Source organism: Puccinia triticina, chromosome 2A, assembly GCF_026914185.1.
Source record: "Puccinia triticina chromosome 2A, complete sequence".
NCBI lineage: Eukaryota > Fungi > Basidiomycota > Pucciniomycetes > Pucciniales > Pucciniaceae > Puccinia > Puccinia triticina.
The window spans coordinates 3,643,323-3,668,491 of record NC_070559.1 but is presented as its reverse complement, the minus strand read 5'-3'; the positions used below and the strand labels follow the sequence as shown (position 1 = coordinate 3,668,491).

At 50.6% G+C, this 25,169-nt stretch overlaps 4 protein-coding genes across 4 annotated transcripts; 3 read left to right on the top strand and 1 right to left on the bottom strand.

The window, feature by feature from the left end:
* Positions 1 to 548: 548 nt before the first annotated feature.
* PtA15_2A373 (uncharacterized protein) lies at positions 549 to 1,173 on the top strand (the record flags this gene model as incomplete). Its single annotated transcript, XM_053166388.1, has 2 exons — positions 549 to 1,091; positions 1,153 to 1,173. The coding sequence occupies 2 exons, from the start codon at positions 549 to 551 to the stop codon at positions 1,171 to 1,173; spliced, it is 564 nt and encodes a 187-aa protein (XP_053017615.1).
* Positions 1,174 to 2,371: 1,198 nt separating this feature from the next.
* PtA15_2A372 (uncharacterized protein) lies at positions 2,372 to 3,938 on the bottom strand (the record flags this gene model as incomplete). The annotated part of the gene is made up of 2 exons (XM_053166387.1): positions 2,372 to 2,584; positions 2,694 to 3,938. 2 exons carry the CDS (start codon positions 3,936 to 3,938, stop codon positions 2,372 to 2,374), a joined length of 1,458 nt encoding a protein of 485 aa, XP_053017614.1.
* A 180-nt stretch (positions 3,939 to 4,118) lies between these two features.
* PtA15_2A371 (uncharacterized protein) lies at positions 4,119 to 5,947 on the top strand (the record flags this gene model as incomplete). Its single annotated transcript, XM_053166386.1, has 7 exons — positions 4,119 to 4,376; positions 4,452 to 4,639; positions 4,704 to 4,842; positions 4,926 to 5,417; positions 5,490 to 5,679; positions 5,767 to 5,848; positions 5,914 to 5,947. The coding sequence occupies 7 exons, from the start codon at positions 4,119 to 4,121 to the stop codon at positions 5,945 to 5,947; spliced, it is 1,383 nt and encodes a 460-aa protein (XP_053017613.1).
* A 16,324-nt stretch (positions 5,948 to 22,271) lies between these two features.
* On the top strand, positions 22,272 to 24,498 carry PtA15_2A370 (uncharacterized protein; the record flags this gene model as incomplete). Its single annotated transcript, XM_053166385.1, has 3 exons — positions 22,272 to 22,389; positions 22,452 to 22,549; positions 24,295 to 24,498. The coding sequence occupies 3 exons, from the start codon at positions 22,272 to 22,274 to the stop codon at positions 24,496 to 24,498; spliced, it is 420 nt and encodes a 139-aa protein (XP_053017612.1).
* Positions 24,499 to 25,169: the final 671 nt, after the last annotated feature.

Genomic DNA, 25,169 nt, shown 5'->3' with positions numbered 1-25,169 from the left:
TGCACACTCCCTTCGCGACCTGCCATCCGGCCTTCAAGAACAACTCACCAACCAAGCCGTCGATGGCCGACCCCGACCGGTCATTGAGAAGGGATCAAACTACTCCCCTCAATGGACATTTTGTTCCGGCCATTCTGGTCCGTTCCAGTATGACCAATACCCGCGCCGGTGATTGGTATCGGTCATACTGGATGAGATCCGCCCGCGGCTGGGTGGGAGGATACGTATTTGACCTTTTTTTTTGTGTGTACATAACCATGGTGATTCTACCAAAGCAGAATTGCTTAGGCTAGATTCATCTCCCCGAAAAAGCGTTGTCCAGAACAAACCGTTCTGTTATCCCATGTCGCGACTACTATCCTCCTCGTGGTCGTGCTCGATATAGACACACGTGTTCAGGATACGAACTCGCAGTAAGTCTTTTCCTCAGCTGTTGCCTTGGATAAAGAATTCCTAACTTTTATCTCGACCATACACACTAATACTACCCTACTCGACTGTCGAAAAACTAAATTGGGTTTGTTCAGGTTTGGTTTTGATCAGCCGGGATGAGCCAGGGACAGAGACTTGACGGGCGCCCTGCAGGAGCCAGTACCTCTTCCGAACTAGCCACCCGGAGGAAAAACTCGTTACTTGAACTGCAATCGACGCTTCCGAAACTGCGACAAGTCTTGATAAAGCTGCGTGATTCGGTGGGAGAACCTCAGTTGTTGCTCAAGCTTGTGGAAGAGAATCAACCGGCGCTTGTCGAAAGTTGGGATCAAATTAAACGTGCATGCTCTACCCTTTTTCTAAATGGACAACTGCCCACACCATACGAACCAGATGACGAACACACCCCCCCACAATACAAACCAAATGACCAACACACCAACGAACTCAAACCCTACCGAATTGCGAAGGTGCACGGCGGCATGATGGGACTTATGAGATTGGTAGTTGACATCATTCCCGCCTGTCATAGGTACTACGCGGTTACTCAGCATCGGAAGGACCCGGCCGAAGATTCCGAATTCAGGGAAAAATTGAGAATTTCCAAGAATGACGTGGTTCAGTACACGTCTTATCCCGTGACTTCAATTGATTTCATCGTTGATGTCCTCAAAGCATCTGAAATCGACCTCGTTCAATCTGATTGGCCATTGCGCGCAGGATGCATCGATCGTGAAATAGTCAGGTTCATGCACTTGATTGATGGGAAAGACTCAGGCGGACGTGAAACCTCGAATCCCCTCAACACGCCAGCCATCCATCTGGCTGAATTGCTCATCCCAATGGCCAAACTTGTGCGAATTTTTTACAGGAAGTTGCGAAGACTGGGGATGAATGAAAAATGGCCCTTCTCCACGAAGATGTCCTCCGCTGAACTGGCTCACCTAACTAACTCGGCTGGCGGTGCCAGAACCGAATTTTTCCACTTGGTAGTTTTTTTGCCTCTTTTGAACCAAGGCGAAGACCCTATGACTTCTGACGGATTCATTGAAATAATCAACAAACTCCAATCAAATCTCCAACAATCCCTGTTTTCCATGAGCCTCCATATTCTTCCTCTGATTGCGGACGACAGCAGCTTCTCAGTTCAGAAACACTTCATGACCTGGTTGATAACTTGGAAGGTTGAGTTCTCTGTAGCCAGTCAAAAAATATTGGATGCTCTTGAAGTGCTTTGAAGTGATACTGAAACACCCCATTGTAAGGATCAATGGTTATATTTCTTAACAATTTCAGCTTGTTCTGGGTACAATCATATGTAAACACCACAATGATAAATACAAAAGCAGGGACGGTACCTCCAGGCAGATACAAACCTGCTGCAGTCTTGCAGTTCGAGGAGAGTTGATGGTCTTGCATCACTTGGTTGACGATAATGAATCTTGTCTGTCTCAATCTGAAATCTACCTGTTCCGGATTTCATGGACTTTTTCTTCCCTTAAGCGTTGAGGAAACCCTCGATACTGTTGCACAGCTCTTCTTAGACCTCCACAACCAAGCGACACATCTCAGCAAAAACCGATAACTTCGACCATGTGATTGATGAGCTAACAGTGGATGAAAAGATGAGTAATGATTGATTAGGAGAGCAAAGTGTTTATTTATGATAATGAGAGATACAAAGAAGGAGAAGAGACGGAGAGAATGTAAATCAATGCAACAAAAAAACAGAAACAGGAAGAAAATGAAGGATGGCAACACTGGATGATTGAGCTTTTTTCATGTTCTGAATGAGGGTTTGCGAACAAGGGGATAAAGAAAGAGCGAGACAAAAAAGGAGGATCTGTTTGAGTATCCATACAACATACAAAGCTCTTAGGGATCGACGGGGCGGAACGAGCGAGCGATCGAAGAGGACGTGAGAAAGAGGCAGCTTGGGTTATTTTTCCTGGTTCCGGGCGAAGACGGTGATCGGGTCGACGGCCTGATTGTCGGCCTGGTCCGCGCCGGCCTTCTTGCGCGGCGTCAGACGGGGGGCCCACGCGGAGGGGGGCTTGGGGTGGTTGTAGACGGACTCCCACTTGGCCTTGTAGTTGTTCATCGCCATATTAGTCGCGTAGATCCCCGCGCCAATCGACAGGAATATGAACAGCTGTGCGAGTGTGGGAAGGGAAGATCAGCTGGCTGGGCATGGGGGCGGGGGTCGAGGGCGGAGAGGGGCGGGGGCGGGTTACCATGGTCTTCCAGGAAATCGAGTCGACGAAGCCGTTGATGACCTCGGCGAACGTCTCGGCGCCGATCTTGGCGCGGCTGATGAGGGAGGGATTGCGGGCCATGCAGGCCTCCCATTGGAGGCAATGCTTCTCGATGAACGGGGTGCGCTGGGTGGCGGGGAAGCAGCGGTTGGCGTGGTAGTCGCTGGCGCAGGCGTCGATTTCCTGGCGGAGCCGGGCGGTGTGGACGAGCACGTTGTGGTTGATGTCGGTGCGGATGATGAGGATGAGGTTGATGGCCAGATAGAGCCCGACGAAGACCAGCGAGGAGTTGAAGAGCAGTTGCAGATAGACCAGCAGGATGTAGGGCGTGTCTGTGGACAGCCGACTGGGCGGCTGTTGCTGGGGCCCATCGGCGCCCTTCCAGCCGTTGATCGTCAGATAGTTGGTGGTCGACGGCCCTGGTGCGCCCGGTTTGATCCGATCGGCACGGCGCCGGGCGGAGGCGGCTTTGGGCTTGCCGAGCAGACCGTGATGGGTCTGGGCAGCCGAGAGGACCTCGACGTCCGAGTCGTCCTCCGCCTCCTCCTGCTCGTGGTCGCTGTGGAAGCTGAGCGTGCTGAGTTTGGAGCGGATCTGTTTCTGGTGGGCGCGCGTGCGCCGGCGGGTCTCGTGTTTGACGGCGTTGGTGGAGTACATCTTGGCGGGGCGGATGGGCTGGGGGACGAAGTGGTCGATGTCGAGGCTCGAGTCCGCCTCGGGATCCTCGCGGTAGGACGGGCGGGCGCGGGGCGAGAGGCCGAAGGAGGCGGGGCCGATTTTCTGGGGCGAGGGGAGTGTTGCGGCGGGGGCCGTGTAGAGGGGCGGGGCGGGCAGGGGGAGGCGCTTGGGGATGTCGAAGAGGAACGTGCCGCCGGCCGGCGCGCGGGGGTGTGCGGTTGGGTGGGGGTTGGGCTCGGGCGGAGAGACCTCCCAGTCCATGCTCTCGGTCTCGCAGTGCAGCCTCTTCCGGGGCGGCTCCGGGGACGAGCGGGCGCGCAGAGAGGCAAACCAGGAGGCAGGCCTGGCGGCAGTCCTGAGCGTCTCGTCGCTCTGGCGGGATGGCTGCTGGGGTGGTGCTGTGCCGTTCTGGGCGATGAGCTTGAGGGGGCGGATGGCCGCGCGGGGGGGCTCGGCGGAGGCGGAGAGATGGCTCGCGCTGGAGGCGGGCTTGTCGTAGGCGAAGTCCATCGGGGTCTCTGTCGATCTGGATGGGGCCGGCGGCTGGCGGGGCGGTCTGAAGGGATGGGCCATGGTGGTCATGCTGGCTGCTGAGCTTGTGCAGTAGTGGGTGGCTGGCTGGAGAGCAGCCTGCAGGGGGGGCTGGCTGGGCAGAAACACCACGCCAGAGGGGGGCTGAGGGGGGGCAGAAACCGGGCAGAAACACCATGAGCTCATCCGAAAACCCCGCCCGCTGTCTGCAGACGGCGGAAGATGGCCGAGCACGACCGCCTGGCACAGCCCTCCCACATCCGATATGCCCTCCGCCATCTGCGCATGCTCCCGCCACCCTACCAGGCCGACGACAGCAACCGGATCACCTTCGCCTTCTTCGCCCTCGGCTCGCTCGCCCTCCTCGGCGGCCTCGACCGCCTCGCGCCCGCCGAGCGCTCCGACTACATCCACTGGGTCTTCCGCCGATGGAACCCCGCCATCGGCGGCTTCGGAGGCGCCCCAAACATCGACCGCCGAGTAGCCCATCCCCCCGCTCTGCGTCTCCCGCCCCACTACTCCACGCTGATCTGGCCCTTTTTATCCGCTGTATAGGGTCTTGTTGGGCCTGATCAAGAGCCGGCTGACCAGCCTCATCTGACCCACACCTACACCGCCCTGCTCATCCTCGCCCTCCTCACCCTGCCTTCGGCCGACCAGCCAGAGCCCGCATCTCCGTACGACCGTCTAGACCTGCCCAAACTCCTGCAATTCGTCCGGAACTGCCAGCGGCCCAACGGCAGGTAGCCGCCTCCTCCCTGCCACACAGCTCTTCTCCGCGCTGAAAGTGTCTGCTCTCGCCACCAGTTTCGGCTCGTTCCCCGACTCTCCTGATGAAGACATACGCTTCGTCTACTGCGCCGTGGCGATCTTGGCCATCGTTCGGGTCGATCCTAGCACGGTCATCGACGTCGACTCGACCGAGCGCTTCCTCAGCTCATGCAGGGTCAGTATTTCCCATCATCATCATCTCAGCATTCGATTTGGGGAGCGAGAAACCCACTTTTCTTGCGGGGGGGGGGGAAACAGCGGTATGAAGGCGGCTATGGGCAGGCCCCGCATTGTGAAGCGCAGGGCGGGACGACGTACTGTGCGCTGGCCTCCTTCGCATTGCTCGGCCGGCTCGAGAGCAGTCAGACGGACGAGGAGGCCGAGAGCACGGCGCGATGGCTGGTCGATCGGCAGGCCGAGCTGGCCGAGCCGCCTGCAGAAAAGAGCCCCGTCGAAGGAGCCCAGCCGGAAGCGAAGGTATCCCGCGCTGCCGAAGGATCCCAGCCGGAAGCGAAGGTATCCAGCGCTGCCGAAGGATCCCAGCCGGAAACGAAGGTTTCCAGCGCTGCCGAAGGATCCCAGCCGGAAGCGAAGGTATCCAGCGCTGCCGAAGGATCGGACCAGCCGAGTGCGGCCGGCGATCGCCCGGCGCTCAGCAAGGGTCTGTCGAGTAGGGTGCTCGGGTTCCAGGGACGGATCGGGAAGCCCTTGGATGCCTGCTACTCCTTCTGGTGTACGGCTGCATTGACGGTAACCCACCTTCCCCAAACGATTCCTGGCATGCAAAGCTTTCTGCAAACCGCTAACCCCGCGCCCTCCCAGATCATGTCCCGACGACTCTCCTCGCCTGGCCCCCCTCGATCACCCTTCGTCTACCATCCCGATCTTCTCGACTCCCCGGCTCATCCGACCCCACAAGTCCTGTACGACCCGCACGCAAACATCCGCTTTCTCTTGCGCTGTCAATCGAGCCAATGGGGAGGCATCGCCCGATTTCCTGGCGACCATCCCGGTAAGCCTCGTCTCCCTGCCTCGTCTCCCAAGGCACCATTCTGTGGTCGTTAACCAAGGCTACTACTTCTCTTCGGCTCTTGTCCAGACGTCTACCACACCTATCTCGCACTTGCGTCCTTGTCGCTCTCCAGGCAAGCCACCGCAGCAGTCTCGCTGGCCATCCCCCAGTCTTCTGTAGACCTCGATCCCCCGCTTGCCCTCCACGATCCTCTCCTGAACATCCCCGTCGAAGCCTCCAAATGGATCTTCAAATGCTTCGCCCCTGACCAACCGAAATGAAAACAGACCAACATTACAATTTCATTGCATACTCAACGGTCAGCAATACACATGTCCAAGGCCTTGTTTTCATGATGATCATTGCCTTCATTGTTGTCATTGTCATTGTCTTGATGTGCACCCTTGGGGGTATCTGAGTCTGGTTTGCTCATGTAGATGGTCAAATTGCCTTCCTCATCAGAAGCATCTGATAACTCACTTCCTTCAAGCATTGTCTGTCATCCAGATCCATCCATATCAGCATTGTTTTCATCAAAATAATTGTATTCCTCCAATGTATTGGGTGAATTATACTGGTTTCCGGGCTATAAGTTGACCAATAGGTCGGGCTGGTTGTTGAGTGAATGGGCACTCATGAGTGCATACCAGCCTGTGAGAAGAGCAGACTGCATGCAGCTCCAAATGTCACCTGACGCAATGGTGAAAGGCTTTGGCTACGCGTAGCGCAGCGCAGTGCTTTTTGGCCCGGCTCCGCTGCGCTATTTTGTAGCTTATTTTGGCTGCCCTTGCGCCTTGTTGGCACCAGTGTATAGCTTTTCAAATTTTTAGCGGCTATTTTTAGCCATAGTATAGCCCAAAAGCACTGCGCTAAGCTATAAAAAGCGCGCTACACTATTTTATTTTGTGGGTGGGGGAGAAAGTAGCTTTTTTTATCTATTTTTGGTGCTAAGTGGAAAAATAAAAGAACAAAAAGACTTTTTTTTTCTTTGATATTTTGTATTTGAAGCAAGAGTAGAGAGCATCAGTAGTAATGAAATGAAATTATAACTTTTTTAACTTAGCAGCTGCGTTATTGTTCTTCTTTTGTGCAACATTGGATTTTGGGTTCTCATGAGCCGCATCAATGATCTTCTGACAGTTCAAAAAATCCCCTTCCACCCTAACCTCGCCACGCAGCCACATCTTCCGCCAACTGCCGGAGATGGTGGGTGTGGATGAGCGGCTGTGGGTGAGCAAGGGGTATGTATATATAGGGCCTGTACCATGGGCCTCAATTTTGAAAAATTTCAACTTTTTGTGTTCTGAACACCAAAATTGAAAACTAGCAGAGGGTTCCAATGTTTCAATTATTCACATTTGGGCTCAAGCCTATATTTCAGCCAGGCTCAGTTTTTGTCCCAAGAAATTTTGAGGCAAATCAATTTGGAAAATTTCAATTTTCAAGCCCTATGGTACAGGCCCATAATGTCTGAATGTCCATCATCCATAAATACAAGGAAGGCCACATGTAGCCCCTGCCACTGGGAGAAACCTCTAGCACAGTGGGGCTGCTGCGGGCCTATGCTTTTGTAGCGTAAAAGCGCATGTAGCACTCAGATAGCTCAAATAAAGCGCGTTGGCACTGCGCTGCGCTATATTGTAGCCAAAGCGCGGCTTTTTGCGCTGTGCTTGCGCTTTTTCCCCTGGAGAAAAAGCGCCAGTGAGGTAAATTTAGCTGTAGCACAGCGTTTTATGGCTGCGCTACAGCTTATTGGGAGGGGCACGTAAAGGGTACTGGCTGCGCTGCGCTAAAAGGGGCGCTTTAGGCTGAAATCAAGTGATGGCTTATTTGTCCTGGTAGTATATACTCTTCATTCACTTAAAAGATATTGATGTGTACAAAGGGAGGATGGAGTCTGAACTAGTATAAAGAATGATCAAGGAGAAATATTTGATTGCACATTTCTAGCATTGTTAAGAAAACTTGAGAACTTTTCTTCCCAGAGCGAAGTATAACTTTTGGTATTTGTTTTGCACGGGATACAAGGTTGAGTCCAGGTATTGGGATATCTGGTGGTTCCTTCATCTCAAGTGTGACAAAATGTTTCAGGTGCGGTATTAAGGCAAAGCATATAGGGTCATTGTTGTTGGGGGGAGAGAAATGAGGGAAGAAGTGATAAGATTGAATAGTTGAGAAGAAGAAGACTGGGGTTTCAAATGCATTGGCTGTAGTGATGGGCGCTTTGCATCCGGGTACCCGCGCGTTTTTGGAAACCCGCGGCCAATTTGAGCCATTTCCTGGCATCCGCATCCAACAGCGGGTACCCGCGTGCCTGGGCGGATACCCGCGCGGGTATCTTTGGATACCCGCCCCTCAAAACGTGCTTACCGTTTGACTGCTGCATATGTCAGTCAACTGGGAGGCACTTCTCCCTGCCAACTGCTCCATATGGCTGTTGACCGGGAGGGACGCCTCCCAGTTGGCTGCTCAATATGGCTGTTGACCGGGAGGGACGCCTCCCGGTCGACTGCTCAATATATGACTGTTGACCGTGAGGGATTCCTCCCGGTTGACTGGTGTGTATAGTTGTCAACCGGGAGGAATCCCTCCTGGTCGACTGGTATGTCTAGTTGTCAACCAGGAGGGATTTCTCCCGGTAGACTGCTTGATACATAAGCCTGTTGACTGGGAAGGACTCATCCCGGTTGACAACTAGACATACCTGTTGACTGGGAGGGATTCCTCCCGGTTGACTGGTGTGTATAGTCATCGACTGGGAGGGATTCCTCCCGGTTGACTGGTATGTCTAGTTGTCAACCGGGAGGTATTTCTCCCGGTCGACTGCTCAATACATATGCCTGTCGACTGGGAAGGACTCATCCCGGTTGACTACTTTATGTTGCTGTTGACCGGGAGCGACTCTCCCCAATCAACAGCAACATAGAACGGCTTTATGGCTGCCGACCACTGCAGCTCCCATACCCTAGGGAGAGCGGATACCCGCCGGAATACACGGGTACCCGCTGGATTCTGCCGGAATCTCAGACATCCGCATCCGCTGGCAGGTACCTGAGGGCCTCCAGCAGATAGCGGATACCCGCAACGGGTTCCGTGCGCCCATCTCTGATTGGCTGTTAAATAGCTCTTATCACGGAGTGTGCTTTGGCACACTCTGAATAACGTAGTGTGCTTTGGCATACTCCTAATAACGGAGTGTGCTTTGGCACACTCCTAATATAGTACATCAAGCGTGTCTGGGCACATGCCCCAGTCCCGCGCGGCCGAGCAACACCAGTTGTTTGGAGGGTGTCCAGAGGGCTTGATTGGGGAGGTCGGGCGGGCGGCGGATCTTGGCACATGCCCAAGTCCTGCTTGGCCGACCCCAAGCTCTGGGCCGATGGGATCATCGCGGTAACATATCTAGACTGATGCGCGTACTGGCCATTGGATGTGTCAATATTGAGGGCCGATACACTGCTAGTCTTGGGGAGGAGAGCCCCCATCAAGGAGAGAACTACCCCTCCTCAATGGTTGGTGTGCAAACCGGTCATCAAGAGGGAGAGACGACTCCCTTCTCGCTGGTCGATATGTAACTGTATCGGTCATCAAGAAGAGAAAGTCTTGATGACCGGTCTGTAGACCGACCATCAAGGAGTGGAACTTTTGTCCTTGATGGCCGGCATCTTTGGCAGGCGTGGCATCCTTGCTTGGCCTCGGCCCAGCGGGGCTTTGTGCCAAACCACGCCAACTTGGCCATGTGCCAAGGGGGGGTTTTGGGTGTGTCACGCATGCTTTGGGCTCGGCCATGCAGGCTTGGGCTTTTCACCCCTGAACTTGTGCATGTGCCCAGACGGGCTTGATGCACTATAACGGAGTGTGCTTTGGCACACTCCTAATAACGGAGTGTGCTTTGGCACACTCCTAATAACGGAGTGTGCTTTGGCACACTCCCAATAACGGAGTGTGCTTTGGCACACTCCTAATAACGGACTGTGCTTTGGCACACTCCTAATAACGGAGTGTGCTTTGGCACACTGCTAATAGCGGAGTGTGCTTTGGCACACTCCTAATAACGGAGTGTGCTTTGGCACACTCCTAATAACGGAGTGTGCTTTGGCACACTCCTAATAACGGAGTGTGCTTTGGCACACTCCTAATAACGGAGTGTGCTTTGGCACACTCCTAATAACGGAGTGTGCTTTGGCACACTCCTAATAACGGAGTGTGCTTTGGCACACTCCTAATAACGGAGTGTGCTTTGGCACACTCCTAATAACAGAGTGTGCTTTGGCACACTCCTAATAACGGAGTGTGCTTTGGCACACTCCTAATAACAGAGTGTGCTTTGGCACACTCCTAATAACGGAGTGTGCTTTGGCACACTCCTAATAACAGAGTGTGCTTTGGCACACTCCTAATAACAGAGTGTGCTTTGGCACACTCCTAATAACAGAGTGTGCTTTGGCACACTCCTAATAACGGAGTGTGCTTTGGCACACTCCTAATAACGGAGTGTGCTTTGGCACACTCCTAATAACGGAGTGTGCTTTGGCACACTCCTAATAACGGAGTGTGCTTTGGCACACTCCTAATAACGGAGTGTGCTTTGGCACACTCCTAATAACGGAGTGTGCTTTGGCACACTCCTAATAACGGAGTGTGCTTTGGCACACTCCTAATAACGGAGTGTGCTTTGGCACACTCCTAATAACGGAGTGTGCTTTGGCACACTCCTAATAACGGAGTGTGCTTTGGCACACTCCTAATAACGGAGTGTGCTTTGGCACACTCCTAATAACGGAGTGTGCTTTGGCACACTCCTAATAACGGAGTGTGCTTTGGCACACTCCTAATAACGGAGTGTGCTTTGGCACACTCCTAATAACGGAGTGTGCTTTGGCACACTCCTAATAACGGAGTGTGCTTTGGCACACTCCTAATAACGGAGTGTGCTTTGGCACACTCCTAATAACGGAGTGTGCTTTGGCACACTCCTAATAACGGAGTGTGCTTTGGCACACTCCTAATAACGGAGTGTGCTTTGGCACACTCCTAATAACGGAGTGTGCTTTGGCACACTCCTAATAACGGAGTGTGCTTTGGCACACTCCTAATAACGGAGTGTGCTTTGGCACACTCCTAATAACGGAGTGTGCTTTGGCACACTCCTAATAACGGAGTGTGCTTTGGCACACTCCTAATAACGGAGTGTGCTTTGGCACACTCCTAATAACGGAGTGTGCTTTGGCACACTCCTAATAACGGAGTGTGCTTTGGCACACTCCTAATAACGGAGTGTGCTTTGGCACACTCCTAATAACGGAGTGTGCTTTGGCACACTCCTAATAACAGAGTGTGCTTTGGCACACTCCTAATAACGGAGTGTGCTTTGGCACACTCCTAATAACAGAGTGTGCTTTGGCACACTCCTAATAACGGAGTGTGCTTTGGCACACTCCTAATAACAGAGTGTGCTTTGGCACACTCCTAATAACGGAGTGTGCTTTGGCACACTCCTAATAACGGAGTGTGCTTTGGCACACTCCTAATAACAGAGTGTGCTTTGGCACACTCCTAATAACGGAGTGTGCTTTGGCACACTCCTAATAACGGAGTGTGCTTTGGCACACTCCTAATAACGGAGTGTGCTTTGGCACACTCCTAATAACGGAGTGTGCTTTGGCACACTCCTAATAACAGAGTGTGCTTTGGCACACTCCTAATAACAGAGTGTGCTTTGGCACACTCCTAATAACAGAGTGTGCTTTGGCACACTCCCCACACTTGACCATCTTTTCTTTCCTCTTTTTAACGGGGCCATTGATTTTTACAATTCCTCTTTTACAATGTACCTACATTGTAAAAGAACAACATTGCAAAATTACACATTATCCACAAAACAAATAATTTTACAAAACCCCCCCATAAATGAGGGCCATGCAAAACTGGAGGATGTAAAAATTAAATTGCAAATTTGCACATGGCAAATTTTATGGCCAAATTTGCAATAACATTCTTACCATGTTCAGCCATTGCAAAATCTGACATTGCCAAATTGCAACAGAGAGGCAAAAAAAATAGTTTTGCAAATTAATTTCTTTACCACGTGATCCCATTGTAAAGCATGCAATGTAAAAGTACATATCACTCCGCAGGCTGGCAATTTTACATTGCTTTGCAAAAAAAGGCCCCCTGGCCAAGCAAAAAAATCAAAACAAAGCAAAACCGCCAGACACCTGAGAGGGATAACATAGGAAAAACGCGATGACTTAACAAGAAGGGAAAGTAAACAAGAAAGGAGGTGAGAAGGATGCGTAGAAAGTGCACAAGAAGACTCATAATAGGAAAAAGCTAGCTAGATCAAACAACGGCAGAACCCCTTGAGGACCTGCGCAACCCTACTCTCATTGGTCTCGCCGGCAATGGCTGACCTGCACCTTGTTTAGTTGTAGGTTGGCTCGCCGCTTGAGTAGCCACCATGCCGCTTGCCGCTTGAGTAGCTACCCTGCCGATTTCCGATTGTGCTTGTTGGCTCGCCAACGGAGTTTGTTGATTATTTTGGGTCACCATATACCTTTCACAGTTAGATTTCCAGTTGGCGGCTGCGCGGGCCGCAAGGCACTGCCAATCTAGATCGTCCAACGGGGCAGGCACGAGGTTCAACTGGTTTGCAGCCTCCTTTCTGGGTCGTCCACGCTTTGCTTTTGCTTTCGTTTCAGCCGTGTCTTTCTTTACTGGTCGCTTATCCAAGGCACAATCAGAAGCTGGGTGTTTGGGTCCAGTGTCATGTTCATCTTGGTCGGGATTGGAAAGGTCGCCAATCTGAGCAGTTTGGACCACAGGTGGGAGCTTTGGAGGGCGGCCACGCCGGGCTGGGAGCTTTTGATCGGCCTTGATGATTGGCGCAAGCGAATCTACTTCTTCTGATTGAAATTTAGGCTTGGTAGAAACAGGCAGAGCCTTGTTCACGCGAAGACGGATCTTGATTGGTTTGCTAGGTGGACTCGAAGGATTGGCTGGATAATCATGTTGCAGACCATATTCACTGGAATTTTCTCCAGTTTCTTCGCCACTAACTTCACTGGAATTGTCCCCGGTTTCTTTGCCACTAACCTCAGTGGTATCAGAGCCAGAATTGTCGGAGCTGGAACTTTGGGAATCGGTTGAGTAGTCAGAGATTTTGTCACCCAGGTAGTTGTTGGTAGATGTGCTTCTGATTATCGCCTGACAAGGGTGTTCAGGTGGGTTCAAAGATTCCACGGTCACATCACCGTTATAGGATATGTTTAAAAGGCTCTTCATGTGTGTGAAAGGAAAACCCAAGGAAATTGTGGGGTTATCGCGGCGGATCCGCTCAATGCTGTCTTCAACAAAAATAGCTTCATTGTCCGTCCACTGTCGCGAATAAAAGAGCCAGCTGGTATGTGGGTGAGCTCCACTGATCTTCCCGGGAACGGTTTCGACCATCTGAGCATAGCCGGCATTCACACAATCATTGTGTAGCCAAATCCCGGTAACTCCTTGAACGTTTCGCAGTACCTTTCCCCAATAGTGACTGTCCCCCCAATATCCTCGCAAGATCAGTGTGTATACTTCCCCCGATACGGTGAACTTGAACGGCCAATTCATCTCGCCCATGAATGCAAGCTGTTTCTCTTCATCAACGATTGTTCCCGAGTCAATTTGAAAGTATAGATGAGGCGGTGCTTTGGCATTGGGGAAAGAGATGATTGATGTTTGTTCTAGGAAGTTTCCGGGGATGGGGTTATCTTCACACTCCAAAGGCTTACGTCAACGGTTTTTTTTGGATCGCTTGGCACCACAACTCTGGCATTGTAGACCAGAAGTTCCAGCGAGTCCAGAAGAAAACCACCGGGTGATCAGAAGCCCAGCGTCAGCGCAGCTGATACCATTCGCATCAAACATACATTTGGTGACCTTGAGGGCGACCAAGCAACGATCTCCTCGGGGATGATTGACTGGATTCTTGTGGATCTTCCGGGGACAAGAGAATTGACGAATTTCTTGGACGGCAAACAGAGTCTTGAGGACCTCCGACGAATTGGTTTGGGGATCTAACATGATTTCCATGAAGAAATCACATGATGCAAAGGCACCGGGGATGAAGGAGTCAGGATGGAGGTTCCGTGCCGCTTCAAATAGTTTGTTTGATCCCCGAGTTAGGATTGATTTGAGATTCTTGTTCTGGATGAGTTCATTGGTGGTCCGCGAGGTGAGATGTGATACAAGAATGTGGAAGAGATCTGTTTTTTTACCACCGCTAGTTTGGAGCCAAAGAGGGCTGTAGATTGCGTAGAGAGAGTCCAAAGCGGCTGCCAGCCAACATCGATTGCGCGTTAGGGGATCCTTTGAGGCGGTGTACGACATGAAAGTGGTGTGCATTGCCCTGTTGATGTTGAGCGAGTTTGGGGGCCTGCCGAGCTTCACTCGTTTGGTAGGTCGATCAAGAAGGGCTTGGGTGGTGTCTGGAGGGCGACCGTCGTTCATCGCGGCCCTCTGACGCTTGGTAGGCTTGATCCAACCAATCGAATGGGCGACATCTTGCTGGTTCTTCGGCTGGTTCCCATACCGGATGGGGATCCCTCGCATAGTGAGCTCGTGGTCCTTCTCCAAAGCTTTGACAAAAGCAAAGAGCTCGGAGAACCCCGGAATCAACGACTTCTTTCCAGAACTGACCAAGTAAACAAGTTGGTCTGGTTAGTTCTTGATACACAAAACCAAGAGGGAATATGAAAACCTACCTGAACATGTAGTAGACTTGGTGCATGCTCTCCTGAGCGTTAGTAGAACTGGGAAGCTTATCGTCGCCGTTTGGACAGTCCTCCAGCATCTTGCGGCGGCTAGGGAAAAGCATAGATTTGATATTGGCCATAGTCCACCAGTCAAGCCACGCCTTTACCTTGGGGAATCTGCGCCGCATCTCATCAATTCTCTCGTCGTGGGTTGGTCCGTCTTTTTCACAAGGCTGAAGAAGTGCAAGACACTTGGCTTCAAATAGCGCCTACATTGATTTCAAATGTAAGCAAGTCCCCGTGCCATAATCACAGTGAAAAAAAAGAAAACCAACCTGCTCATCAGGCATGATGACCGCCCGGTTCCGCTTGACCCGTGTGACTGATTGTCGGAAGTGCTCGCGGCATCCCTTGAGTTTTTTCATCGCTTCCCCACGATCAGTTTCGCCAAACACATCCATGTATGCCGCCACAAATCCGCATTGTTGAGCTTTTGAGAAATCCACTACACTTCGCGCCATGTTCTCGCGCTCGCTTTTCAAGAATGATGGGATGAGGAATTGGCGGAAAAGAACAGAGAAGTGGACCGTGTAGTATGATTCACTTAGACCACGTATCCAGCTGAGCTGGACGGGAATCCATCGGGCGATGTCGTCGCAGTACATGGAGGTTGTAAGCAGATAACCGGTGGCAAAAAAGCGATAAGTGACGTCCGAGATCAAGCCTCCCGAGTAGAGATTGTTTCCGTCTTCACGGCGCTCAAGGAGCCTCTGAGACATCCATTGGGTCTGCATGGTGATGTGTTCATGTCCTGCGTTGCATGCAATCGATATGATTTCCAAGCCGTTCCTGTGGAATTAGATTGATCAAGTTAGCAAATGTAAAGATAGACCTATTGAATCAAAGAAAAGAACTCAACAGCTGCCATTGAAACAGGTAGTGCATGAAACGATCACCAGCATCTGAAACTTTCCCTGAACCAAAATCGATCTGCTGAAGGATCTGACGACGAAGGTGACGAAGACGGTCCGAGTTGCCTAGGGATTCATGGATGTTAATGACACTGTCGCTTGGCTCGCCAGGCCCACCGGCTTTACCAATCTGAAATGGGATGTGAATTGTTTTTAGAGTTAGCTTCTCCAGGAAAAAGACAGCGGTGGGAGGGCAAGGTTGGCTGGCACAAAAATAGAAAGACATGAGATTTTACCTTGAGCTGCAGCGCTGTGGCCTTTGGATTATTTTTGACGGTTTCAATGAGATCCTTCTTTGCCAGAGGGTCCGGTTTCTTTGAGGAAGGCCACTCATGATTGTGAACGCCTCGGTGTCGGAGGAGCCCCCATCCCGTTTTCTTGTGGAAATCAAATCAACATTGAGTTTCCGAGCAGCTCTGCCAGCGGATCTTCCCTGTGCATTGACCTGCAAGCCCTTTGCATGAGGGATTACTTAAATGGAGACCAGAATTTCACTTCAGTCCCGATGCGGTAATGGGAGTCTGATGGGAGGAAACTTACGTGCTGAGAAGCTCTTCAATCTTCCGGTGCCCGGTTGGCGGTGGGCCAGCATAATCACACCCGTCCTCATCACATCTTAAAACACCACGGCAGTAGATTCGTACGGTTTGCCACTCGTCAGACTTGGCGCCATTACTGGATCTCTTCGTGAACCCGACAGATCCAAAATTTGCAATCTCGGCGCCGGGGGTGAGGACAAACACAGTGGATCCATTGGGGTAAAGGGGATAACCCTGCCTGTCTAACGCGCAACCGTGATTGATGAATGTTTTGAAGCCTTCATCCATTGCGGTTGGGTATTGCCAGTTTGGCTTGTCTTCAGGTTCAGTACTTTCAAGTTCGATTGATTTGGACTGTTTGATTTGAGGCTGGCCAGCGATTTCAGTTGTCTGTGTATTTCCACGATTGGGGATGGATAGTGCGGGGGTGGGCGCCGATATGGTGGGGGTAGCAGGTAAGGTGGAGTGATCGGGAGGAGGGTTGCGGGCGGTGTTTTTCTTTTTTGCGGGGCATGGCCACGGTATCAAAGATTATGTATTAACAAATAAGCAGCTTATTTGTTATTATGCGTGTAGATAGATATCACAATATCTATTAAGGTACAAGGAGGAGTCTATTAAGATTTTTGAATGTTGTTGATACCTGTGGGAAAGTCCGAAAAAAAGATTGATCCGGCAGATGGAGAAAGTTAGATGTTCTTGCATCAGGCAGATGGGTAATACTTTGACGCTCGTGACCGACCTACCGGAAGATAGTTGGGTATAGCCCTACCTAGGTCAGCGCTGCGGAGATATAAGTGATCTAGGGAGCTGAAATAGGCTTACCGGAGCTTGGATGGGTGTCAAGTCTGAGAGGTTGTAAGGTAAGGTATTGTAATATTAATTGTTTGGTAGGTTATGTACTGTTTTACATGCATTGTAACATGTGGTGTGACAGGGCAGACTGTAAAAGTACCATTTACAGGTCACCGAGGTGTGAATTACAAAATCTACTTTACATACTTGTAGTTTACATTGCGCAGTTGGGACAGCATAAATTGTAAAACTAATTAAATGCAGTGTTTTATACATTTTTACAAAGCCCCCACTTTACAATGGGGGGGCATTGTAAAACACAGTTTGTAAAATTCACCCACCCCCTTTTTAACCCTTGTCACAGTTTATTTTGAAGAACAAATTGTGCACTGCTTGTCTTCAATGATTTCAATGAGCTATCCTATTGAGATGTCACCACTTCCCAGATAAAACTTTGTGGAGGCAGCATGGTCCATGAAGTCTCAACCCATCAATGAGGCTAGCAGGGACTGGTAGCAGGCACTGGTCCCTCCAGGTCTCCCACCGCATACCTTTTGTGTCTTCTTACACCACGGGTGCGATTGCCCTGACATTGGTGTCCCCAAGATGTCAGTGCAACACCCTGTGACACCAGGGTGCATCAGGATGATGCCCCGATTGATTTCCGTCAGACGGGAACACCACAATGTTGCTCCCATGTGACATCCTGGTAATATCTGAGCAGCACCCCCAGTCTCAACCCATCAATGAGGCTAGCAGGCACTGGTCCCTCCAGGTCTCCCATTGCATACCTTTTGTGTCTTCTTACACCACGGGTGCGATTGCCCTGACATTGGTGTCCCCAAGATGTCAGTGCAACACCCTGTGACACCAGGGTGCATCAGGATGATGCCCCGATTGATGTCCGTCAGACGGGAACACCACAATGTTGCTCCCGTGTGACATCCTGGTAATATCTGAGCAGCGCCCCTGTGCCGCCCGCACTAGACGGGTGCTGAGTATGCTGGTGCGCTGGCGCACAGAGCGACATGTTATATCTGTCGCCGCAGACAGCGGGAGTCTGCCGTAGCAACCAGCGAGTGAGTTAGCACACAATTCAATGGTAACGCTGGCAAAGGTCAGCGCTTCATTGGTCTTTTGGCATATAACCGCCGCTGTTAGACCTTCGAATGGTTTTGGTTGCTCAAACTTTTTCCTGAGGACCACTGGACCCAGCTTAAATCTGTTGATGTACGAGGTGGGGGGAACCGGCGGTAAGTTCTTTGGCGCCCTGGGATTTGGTGTCTTTGCGGTCTTCTCCGAGTACAGAGGAATAGGTCTGGCAGGTATAGAATGGCAGGCCTCGCCGCGGTTTGGTCCGTCATGTTGGACAAAGTTGTGGGAGACAACATCTCCACCTTCTTCTCCAATCCGGCCATGTTCTCTGCGATCTCCTTGACCCCCACAAGGAGGGCGTTAACGGAGTCTGCTCGGGCGGCTCCGGAAGACTTTGAGGCCTGTCCGGAGACGGCCCTCTCAAGGCTTCCCAATCTTGGGTCAGAGTGTCAGCCAACCGGTTGCGCTTCTCCACAAGTTGGTTGTTGACATTGGGCAAGGAGCCCTCAGCAACGTATATACATGTCCACATTGGGCATGTTGTTGCCTGTCGCGGGGCCTCCGCCCTGCAGGAGCAGGAGGTGTGGCATGGGTGGGCATGAGCAATGCAAGGTTGAAAGTTTGTGAGGGGGGGTATGGGGCTTGAGGAGTTGGAAGGGAGGGGTGGAGAGGTGATGGTTTTGAAGGGTTTCGAGGAGTATGAGGGGTACAATTTAGGATAGCGCTTTTGGACAAACAGAGAAAGGGAGGTGATTAAACCCCATAAATTCACCGGCTCGGTGCCGCTGCAAATTTCCGGGCAGCATTTCCCCCTGTATCGGGTTCAATGACATGTCCAAAAGCAGCAACAGTCACAAGACCGGCAAATTTATGGTGGTATTGAAACAGGCGGTCGTGGGGGCACAATTATTAGGCATGGCCATCAATAACCCCCACGTGCCTTGCCGTCTCACCAAGCCACAAATGACCTCCTTTTATACCCTCTCCCCCGGTGCACATTCACTGCAGAGCCCACGCAGCTTACTAACCCCGGCTTTTCATGCCACTGCTGGCTTTGAATGCCCAATGGTCACCACTCTTTGTCCTTGTACAGCCTCTCTTATCTCGTTGATACAAATTATTCAATCGCTCATTCCGGCAACAAAGCATTCCATGTTCACTATTCCCAACCCCGTCCTATAATCCACCCCTGCTTTTGTCTCTGCAACCTGCAGGCACCCCCAAATCAGGCCACCAAGCTGATGATGGACGCTTTGCGTTAACCGACTCGCTCCTCAGCTCCAGTATATTGTCTCAGCCATACTCGGTGCTCAGTCAGCCCTAATACCGACCACACAAAACTTACTTTTCCATCCCTGTCAACATGATAACTCGCGTTACTTGATCAACATTTTCCTTTTTGAATACCCTCCGGCCCACTTTTTTTCCGTTGCTCCTGGTTTCTGCCCTTGACTACTCACAATTCCCTTTTTCCACATATTCCTTTGCCAGTTTGTTATCCCGTCAACCGCCCCTAAGTTTGCCATTAGGCTCAATACCATTCCGGAAGACTGCCACATGCGACTATTTGCGCTATCTGTGCCAAACTACCGCTGGTTTTGAATGCCCCTTTGGTCACCATTCTTTGTTCTTGTACAGCATCTTTTACCTCCTTGATTCGACTTACCAACCGACCATTCCGGCAACAAGCATTCCATGTTCACTATTCCCAACCCCATCCTATAAGCCACCCCTGCTTTTGTCTCTGCAACCTGCAGGCACCCCCAAATCAGGTCTACCAAGCTGATGATGGATGCTTTTCGTTAACCGACTCGCTCTTCGGCTCCAGGATAATATCTCAGCCATACTCGGTCCTCAGTCCGCCCTAATACCGACCACACAAAACTTACTTTTCCGTCCCTGTCAACATGACAACTCGAGTTACTTGATCATCTTTTTCCTTTTCGAGTCCCCTCCGGCCGTCTTTTTTGCTCTTGACTACTGACAATTCCCTTTTTCCACATATTCCTTTCCCAGTTTGTTACCGCGTTAACCGCCCCAACTTTGCTCTTAGGCTTAATACCATTCCGGAGTACTGCCACATGCAACTATTCCGGCTATCTGTGCCAAACTAAGCTCGCCACTTTTTTTGCCATTACCACCCACCAGCAACCCGCGTATTTATACTGCTCCATGTCGTCTTTTTCACACCAATCACTCTCACCATACCTTCATCTGTTTGCACATCATCTCCCGCATAGCTTACATTCTCAATTTTCAATGGCTCCCGTTGTCTCTACCCTTAAAAAACAAAGCCATCCCCTGTTCAGCCAATCCCCTTTCGACATTATCAACGTTGTCAGTTCCATTAACACGCTCTGTATCGCATTTGACACAAAGTTTGCACATGTTCTGATTATAATTCAACGTTCCAACAGCTTGATCCAATCATCACACCGGGGTCCAGCTATGGCCAGCTCCTTTTTGACTCCACACTTACCTTCCTCGACTTGGAGTCGGGCGAAGAGATCAACATGAAGACACGCCTCCAGGGCTATGGGTCCTCTGCTACCTCCCTATTGTTAGATAAAATATATCTTTTATCTGGCCGAGTAATCGCTCCCAACACCAAAACCCCACCAGTCTTCTATTACGACGCTGAAATGACACTTCCCATGGGAGATGCAGAAAACTATACAATATCATTAGCTAACAAGGCTGGTTGCTATGGATTTGGTATCATTGTATCTAAAATGGAACTCGACGACAATTCTTCTCCATCATCCCAGTTCAAGAATCTGGTGGTCGTCATGAAACATACGGACTACGACAATCAAGTATGTTATTGGTCTCAATGTTCTCCTCCTCCTTTCCCCTGTCCTCACCCTTGTTCAGTCCAATGGCCAGGTCTCGTTTCATGTACGGTACAAAGTTCCTGGCAACCGGAACTTGGCGAAAACGTTTGGTCTTTTTCAGATAGGCCGAGAGATGGTCCTGTCTGGGTATTTTGCAAATTATTCTATATCTAACAAGATGCTAGAAGTCAACGTAAGCTATACACCGCTCATCCTTCTACGTTATCGGCTGATTGCGCATCCTTGAGTAGGTCTTATTGGTTTTGTTGTCTTCCGGATATGACCCTCTCGCTGCAGCAGAACATAAGGTTCCGGGCAAATCACCTGCGCGCCAAAAAGCCGTCCAGTTAGTCCACGGATCTTTGCTCATGAATCAACGCCTACTGATGGTAGGTTCTGGTTCACAGGATTGACTTTTCAGACGAAAACCCTACGATTTCTATGCCTGTCCCTGGGCCAAGCTCTGCCCATGATCCAAACAATGCGTCTGACAATGCGACCGTGGAAGCAAGTCCTGCCGGCGATCTTCAGATCAAATCTCCGGTATTGGGTACCTCTGAGCTGATGCCTAAGAAAAGGAAATATAACAAGAAACCCAAGCCTGAAGTATTGCTTTCTGGATTGCCCGACGCATAGGTTCTTTTTAGCTCCTGATTTCGCCCTGTCTGTGGTACCATTGTAACAAAACATATACTGTTTTTGTCTGACTTTTTCCGAGCCAGTAGTAGTCGCACCTGAACCGTCTCCCTCCTTGAAACACTTATCTGTAACCTAGATAAATCACCCATTACCATCGCCATTGTTTGTTGCCACGCACTATCGCTCTTATTTGTTACCTGCCCAATATAGGTTGATACCGCATTGATTTGTGTCTGTTATCTCCATCTATCATTGTCCTGTGCAGTACCAGTAATAAAATCGAGCTTTGTCCTATTCCGCGCTATTACTCAGCCGTTGATAAGTTCAAGATGCCTGTATACTCCACTATTTGGCCTCACCTGGACCCAACCTACCCCGCGGCCCTTGCAACCTTCCATAATTGCTTTGCCCTCACGACTGTCTCCCCAGATACATCATAATTCCTCTTGCCACCTGAAACCACTTGATTTTTGTTGAACCATCACCAGACAGTAGCACTCGCGGCTCCGAAGAACACCAAGAGAAATACAAGTAACCTCTTGATACATGCAGAAATTGTGCGCAAAGAAAACACCAAGGTGGCTGCTTTGGCCGCGCCAGGAGCCTCGATACCATGGCAGTTGCTGAAGAGGCCTCCACAGCCAAACACCAAGCTCTTCACTCATCTCGCCAGGCTTGACGGCTGATCCTCACGCCCACAAATCCAAGAGCGTCAAACGGTTGTGGGACTCCGTAGCCATCTTTGCACTGGCTGACGTATTGCAACATGGTTGTGCAAGTGTTTCCCTTGTCCTATTTTCTTTCCTTGAAGCTTCAAGACACCCCACTCGCTAATAAATCCGACAATTCTACCCCCCAGTCTATGAATATAGTATGTTTTCCCTTCAGCCATGCATATAGATCAGAATTAGCCTTGCAAGCCTCTCCTACCAATGACATCTGCTCTCCTGAATTCACACTCACATTGGAGCCCAATTCCGATCAATGAAGACACTCCACCGTCCTTGGCCCGCGGGCGGGCTGCGGAGGAGATACTCTACCAAGGAGTATTTCCAACGCAACCTCAAGTCTGTCGATGCCTTGTGTGCCCACAACAGTGGAGGTTCTCAATTGCTAGCGACCGCTCAGCTCTGGAAAAGCTCTAACCGCCACCCGGCTTCCAAGAAGCGAACCACAAAGTTCTCCCGGTCAATGCCAAACAAGACACCGTCAAGGCCGCCGCCGTCCTCTTGGGGCTGGGCCTCACCCACCCCGTTGAACTCGTCAGCCACCCCAAAGATTATCATAAACCACAACCTCTCAAGCCATTAGAAGACCCGTGTAAGAGTCCGACGAGGACTCTTCACTAAGATCTCGAAAGGGGCGCAGAGAGCTCGTCTCGTGAGGTTCAGGGCCCAAGTTGCATGTATTTCAGATGGGGAAGGAGGATCTAGCGTGGAGAGAATGATCTCTCCTTAGTATCTACAACCTGTGGATGAAGAGAGAGAGAAGAGAGAGAAGGAGAAAAGGAAAGAGACTTACCTAGCGTGGAGAGAATGATCTCTGCCAGGCTAGGTAGGAGGTGGGGGAGCCGGGACTATATGGGTCCCGCTCTGTACTTTGTGACATTTGTGTGACACCCTAGGAGGGGGGCTCACAACCCGACCCGGGCATTCATCACTGAGACCCTTGACGCCAACACCCAGCTGAGCTCTTCCCGCTCCAGCCCGTCCGCCAAGCCCCCCGCGCCGACTTTCTCCCAGTCTCACCCTCCCCACGCACATCCAAACCCGCCGGTCCAGAAGACTACTTCGGGGACAATCTTGGCGGCGCTGGCAGCACATCTCGACCGTCCTCACTCACCAAACCCTGCCGCTACAACCACTCCCATTGCATCTCAAGAGGTTTGAGTGCGACCAGAGTCTCTTATAAACCCGAGCAACTTTCCGACTAGGCACCAGCGGGCTTAACAATCCCAAATCCCTATACGCCAGGAGTCTCCTGAGGAATTGATCCAGTACCTTGAGCAGCTGATTGGATATGATGAACTTTGGTTGCTCACGCATGTTGATAAGCTACTTCAGCAATGCATGTATACTTTTCTCGAAAGTGAATCAACTAAGCAAGTACCTCAAGATAGTACTCATCCAAACCAGAGGTTGATTGGTAACGGGATATTGGGACGTCCACTCCGGAGCCTCTATCCCAAATTAAATCGAATCCACAAGCCAAATACCCTACTTAACATAGGAGAGTTACGTTTGCCTTATGGGCCGTTATTCCGACGCGCCCTGTCAAGGGCGGCGTATTTGGGTATTCCTTGGAGGATGGTGATATGTTCAGCTGCGTGACGGTCATTGGAGGTCACAAGCATCTCGTGCCATGATATTCTTGCTGGTTGAGGAGATCTATGCTTGTGGTAGGTCTCTATTTATCACATGCCCGAGCTGTGCAACAAAAGAAAAGCGGACTCTTCTCATATTCATTCAATTGATGTATGTGAGGATGGAAACACCTGTTTTTATGCGGATTGCCTGGAAGGCAGATAAAACTGAGGCCCTTGCTGTAGATCTTGCCTCGGAGGATATTCATGTTCTTTGCAGCTTGTTCAAGCGTTAGTTGAGGACTTTGCCTGAACCCCTCATGTCTAGAGAGCTCTTTCACATTCTTTGGTCATTTTGTGTGAGGCAAGGCAAGTCAACAAACCCGGGACACTTCAATTGCACGATAGCGGCGGCACAATTTATCATGCGAGTGATGCCTCCCCGGTCGTGTAGCCTCCTCATCTACGTTGTAGCCTTCCTATCACAAATCCCCCTTTTCCCGCAATGCAAATTTAGCTCTACCGGGATAGCAAAGATTTTTGTTCTGGCACTTTTTGCAAGCAGAACCCAAAGGAGCCCAGCCTTGGATGAACGGCTGACTCAGGCTTTGAACTGGGCATTGGAAAACTGGAATACACTTACTGACGGCTTGTTAAACAAGCATTTCACTGTGAACTGTTCTGAATTGCCACCTCCAATGGCAGCTTCAACTCAAACCACTTGCGTCTCAGAACCCAGCTCTCCAGAGCGCTCCTACCCATCCCCAAGATGTTACTCCTCCTGAACTTCAATCCTTGGAACGGCTGGCAACGGGCGATGCTCTCGAGCCGACATCTGCTTTGAGAAGACTTCCAAATGGCGTTCCCATTTTCAGCTCAGGAAATCCAGCGGCTCTGCCCAACACATAGTTGATTGCTAGGAAGCTCATGAGAAGAATTTCCCTATGTCAGACAACCTGGTAGGACATCTCAAACAAGAGACTTGAGACTCACTGGATGAGATTACTGTTAGCAAATGCCCGCAAGAAGTTGTCTCACATAGTCCATCCGCTTTTGTATTTATATAGATATCTTACATTTACCCAATTGTTCAACCCAAAAGAAGTGCAGATAGTATATTTCAAGAGTGTAGGGGGAGGGGTTACAAATGATCTCAGAGATCATTACTCTCCATGAATATGTATGGCTCTGAGGAAGACAATCCTGGAGGTGAAGAGTATTGTCTGCAATTAGGTCTCATCAGTTTGAATTTATGTAAGTTGTTGACTGATGCTAGATTGTTGACTGATGCTACATTGTTGACTGATGCTACATTGTTGACTGATGCTACATTGTTGACTGATGCTACATTGTTGACTGATGCTACATTGTTGACTGATGCTAAATTGTTGACTGATGCTACATTGTTGACTGATGATACATGAGGATGACAGCTCCTTTTCAGCTTGATATGTTGAGAGAGACAAGGGGCGAAAAACCTGAAGTTCACAGGATGACAAGACTGTGACACTTGAGGGAGTGAGAAGATGGTTCTGATTCACTCAGGATGAAACTCCAGGCGCCAATCTAGTGTAGACTAA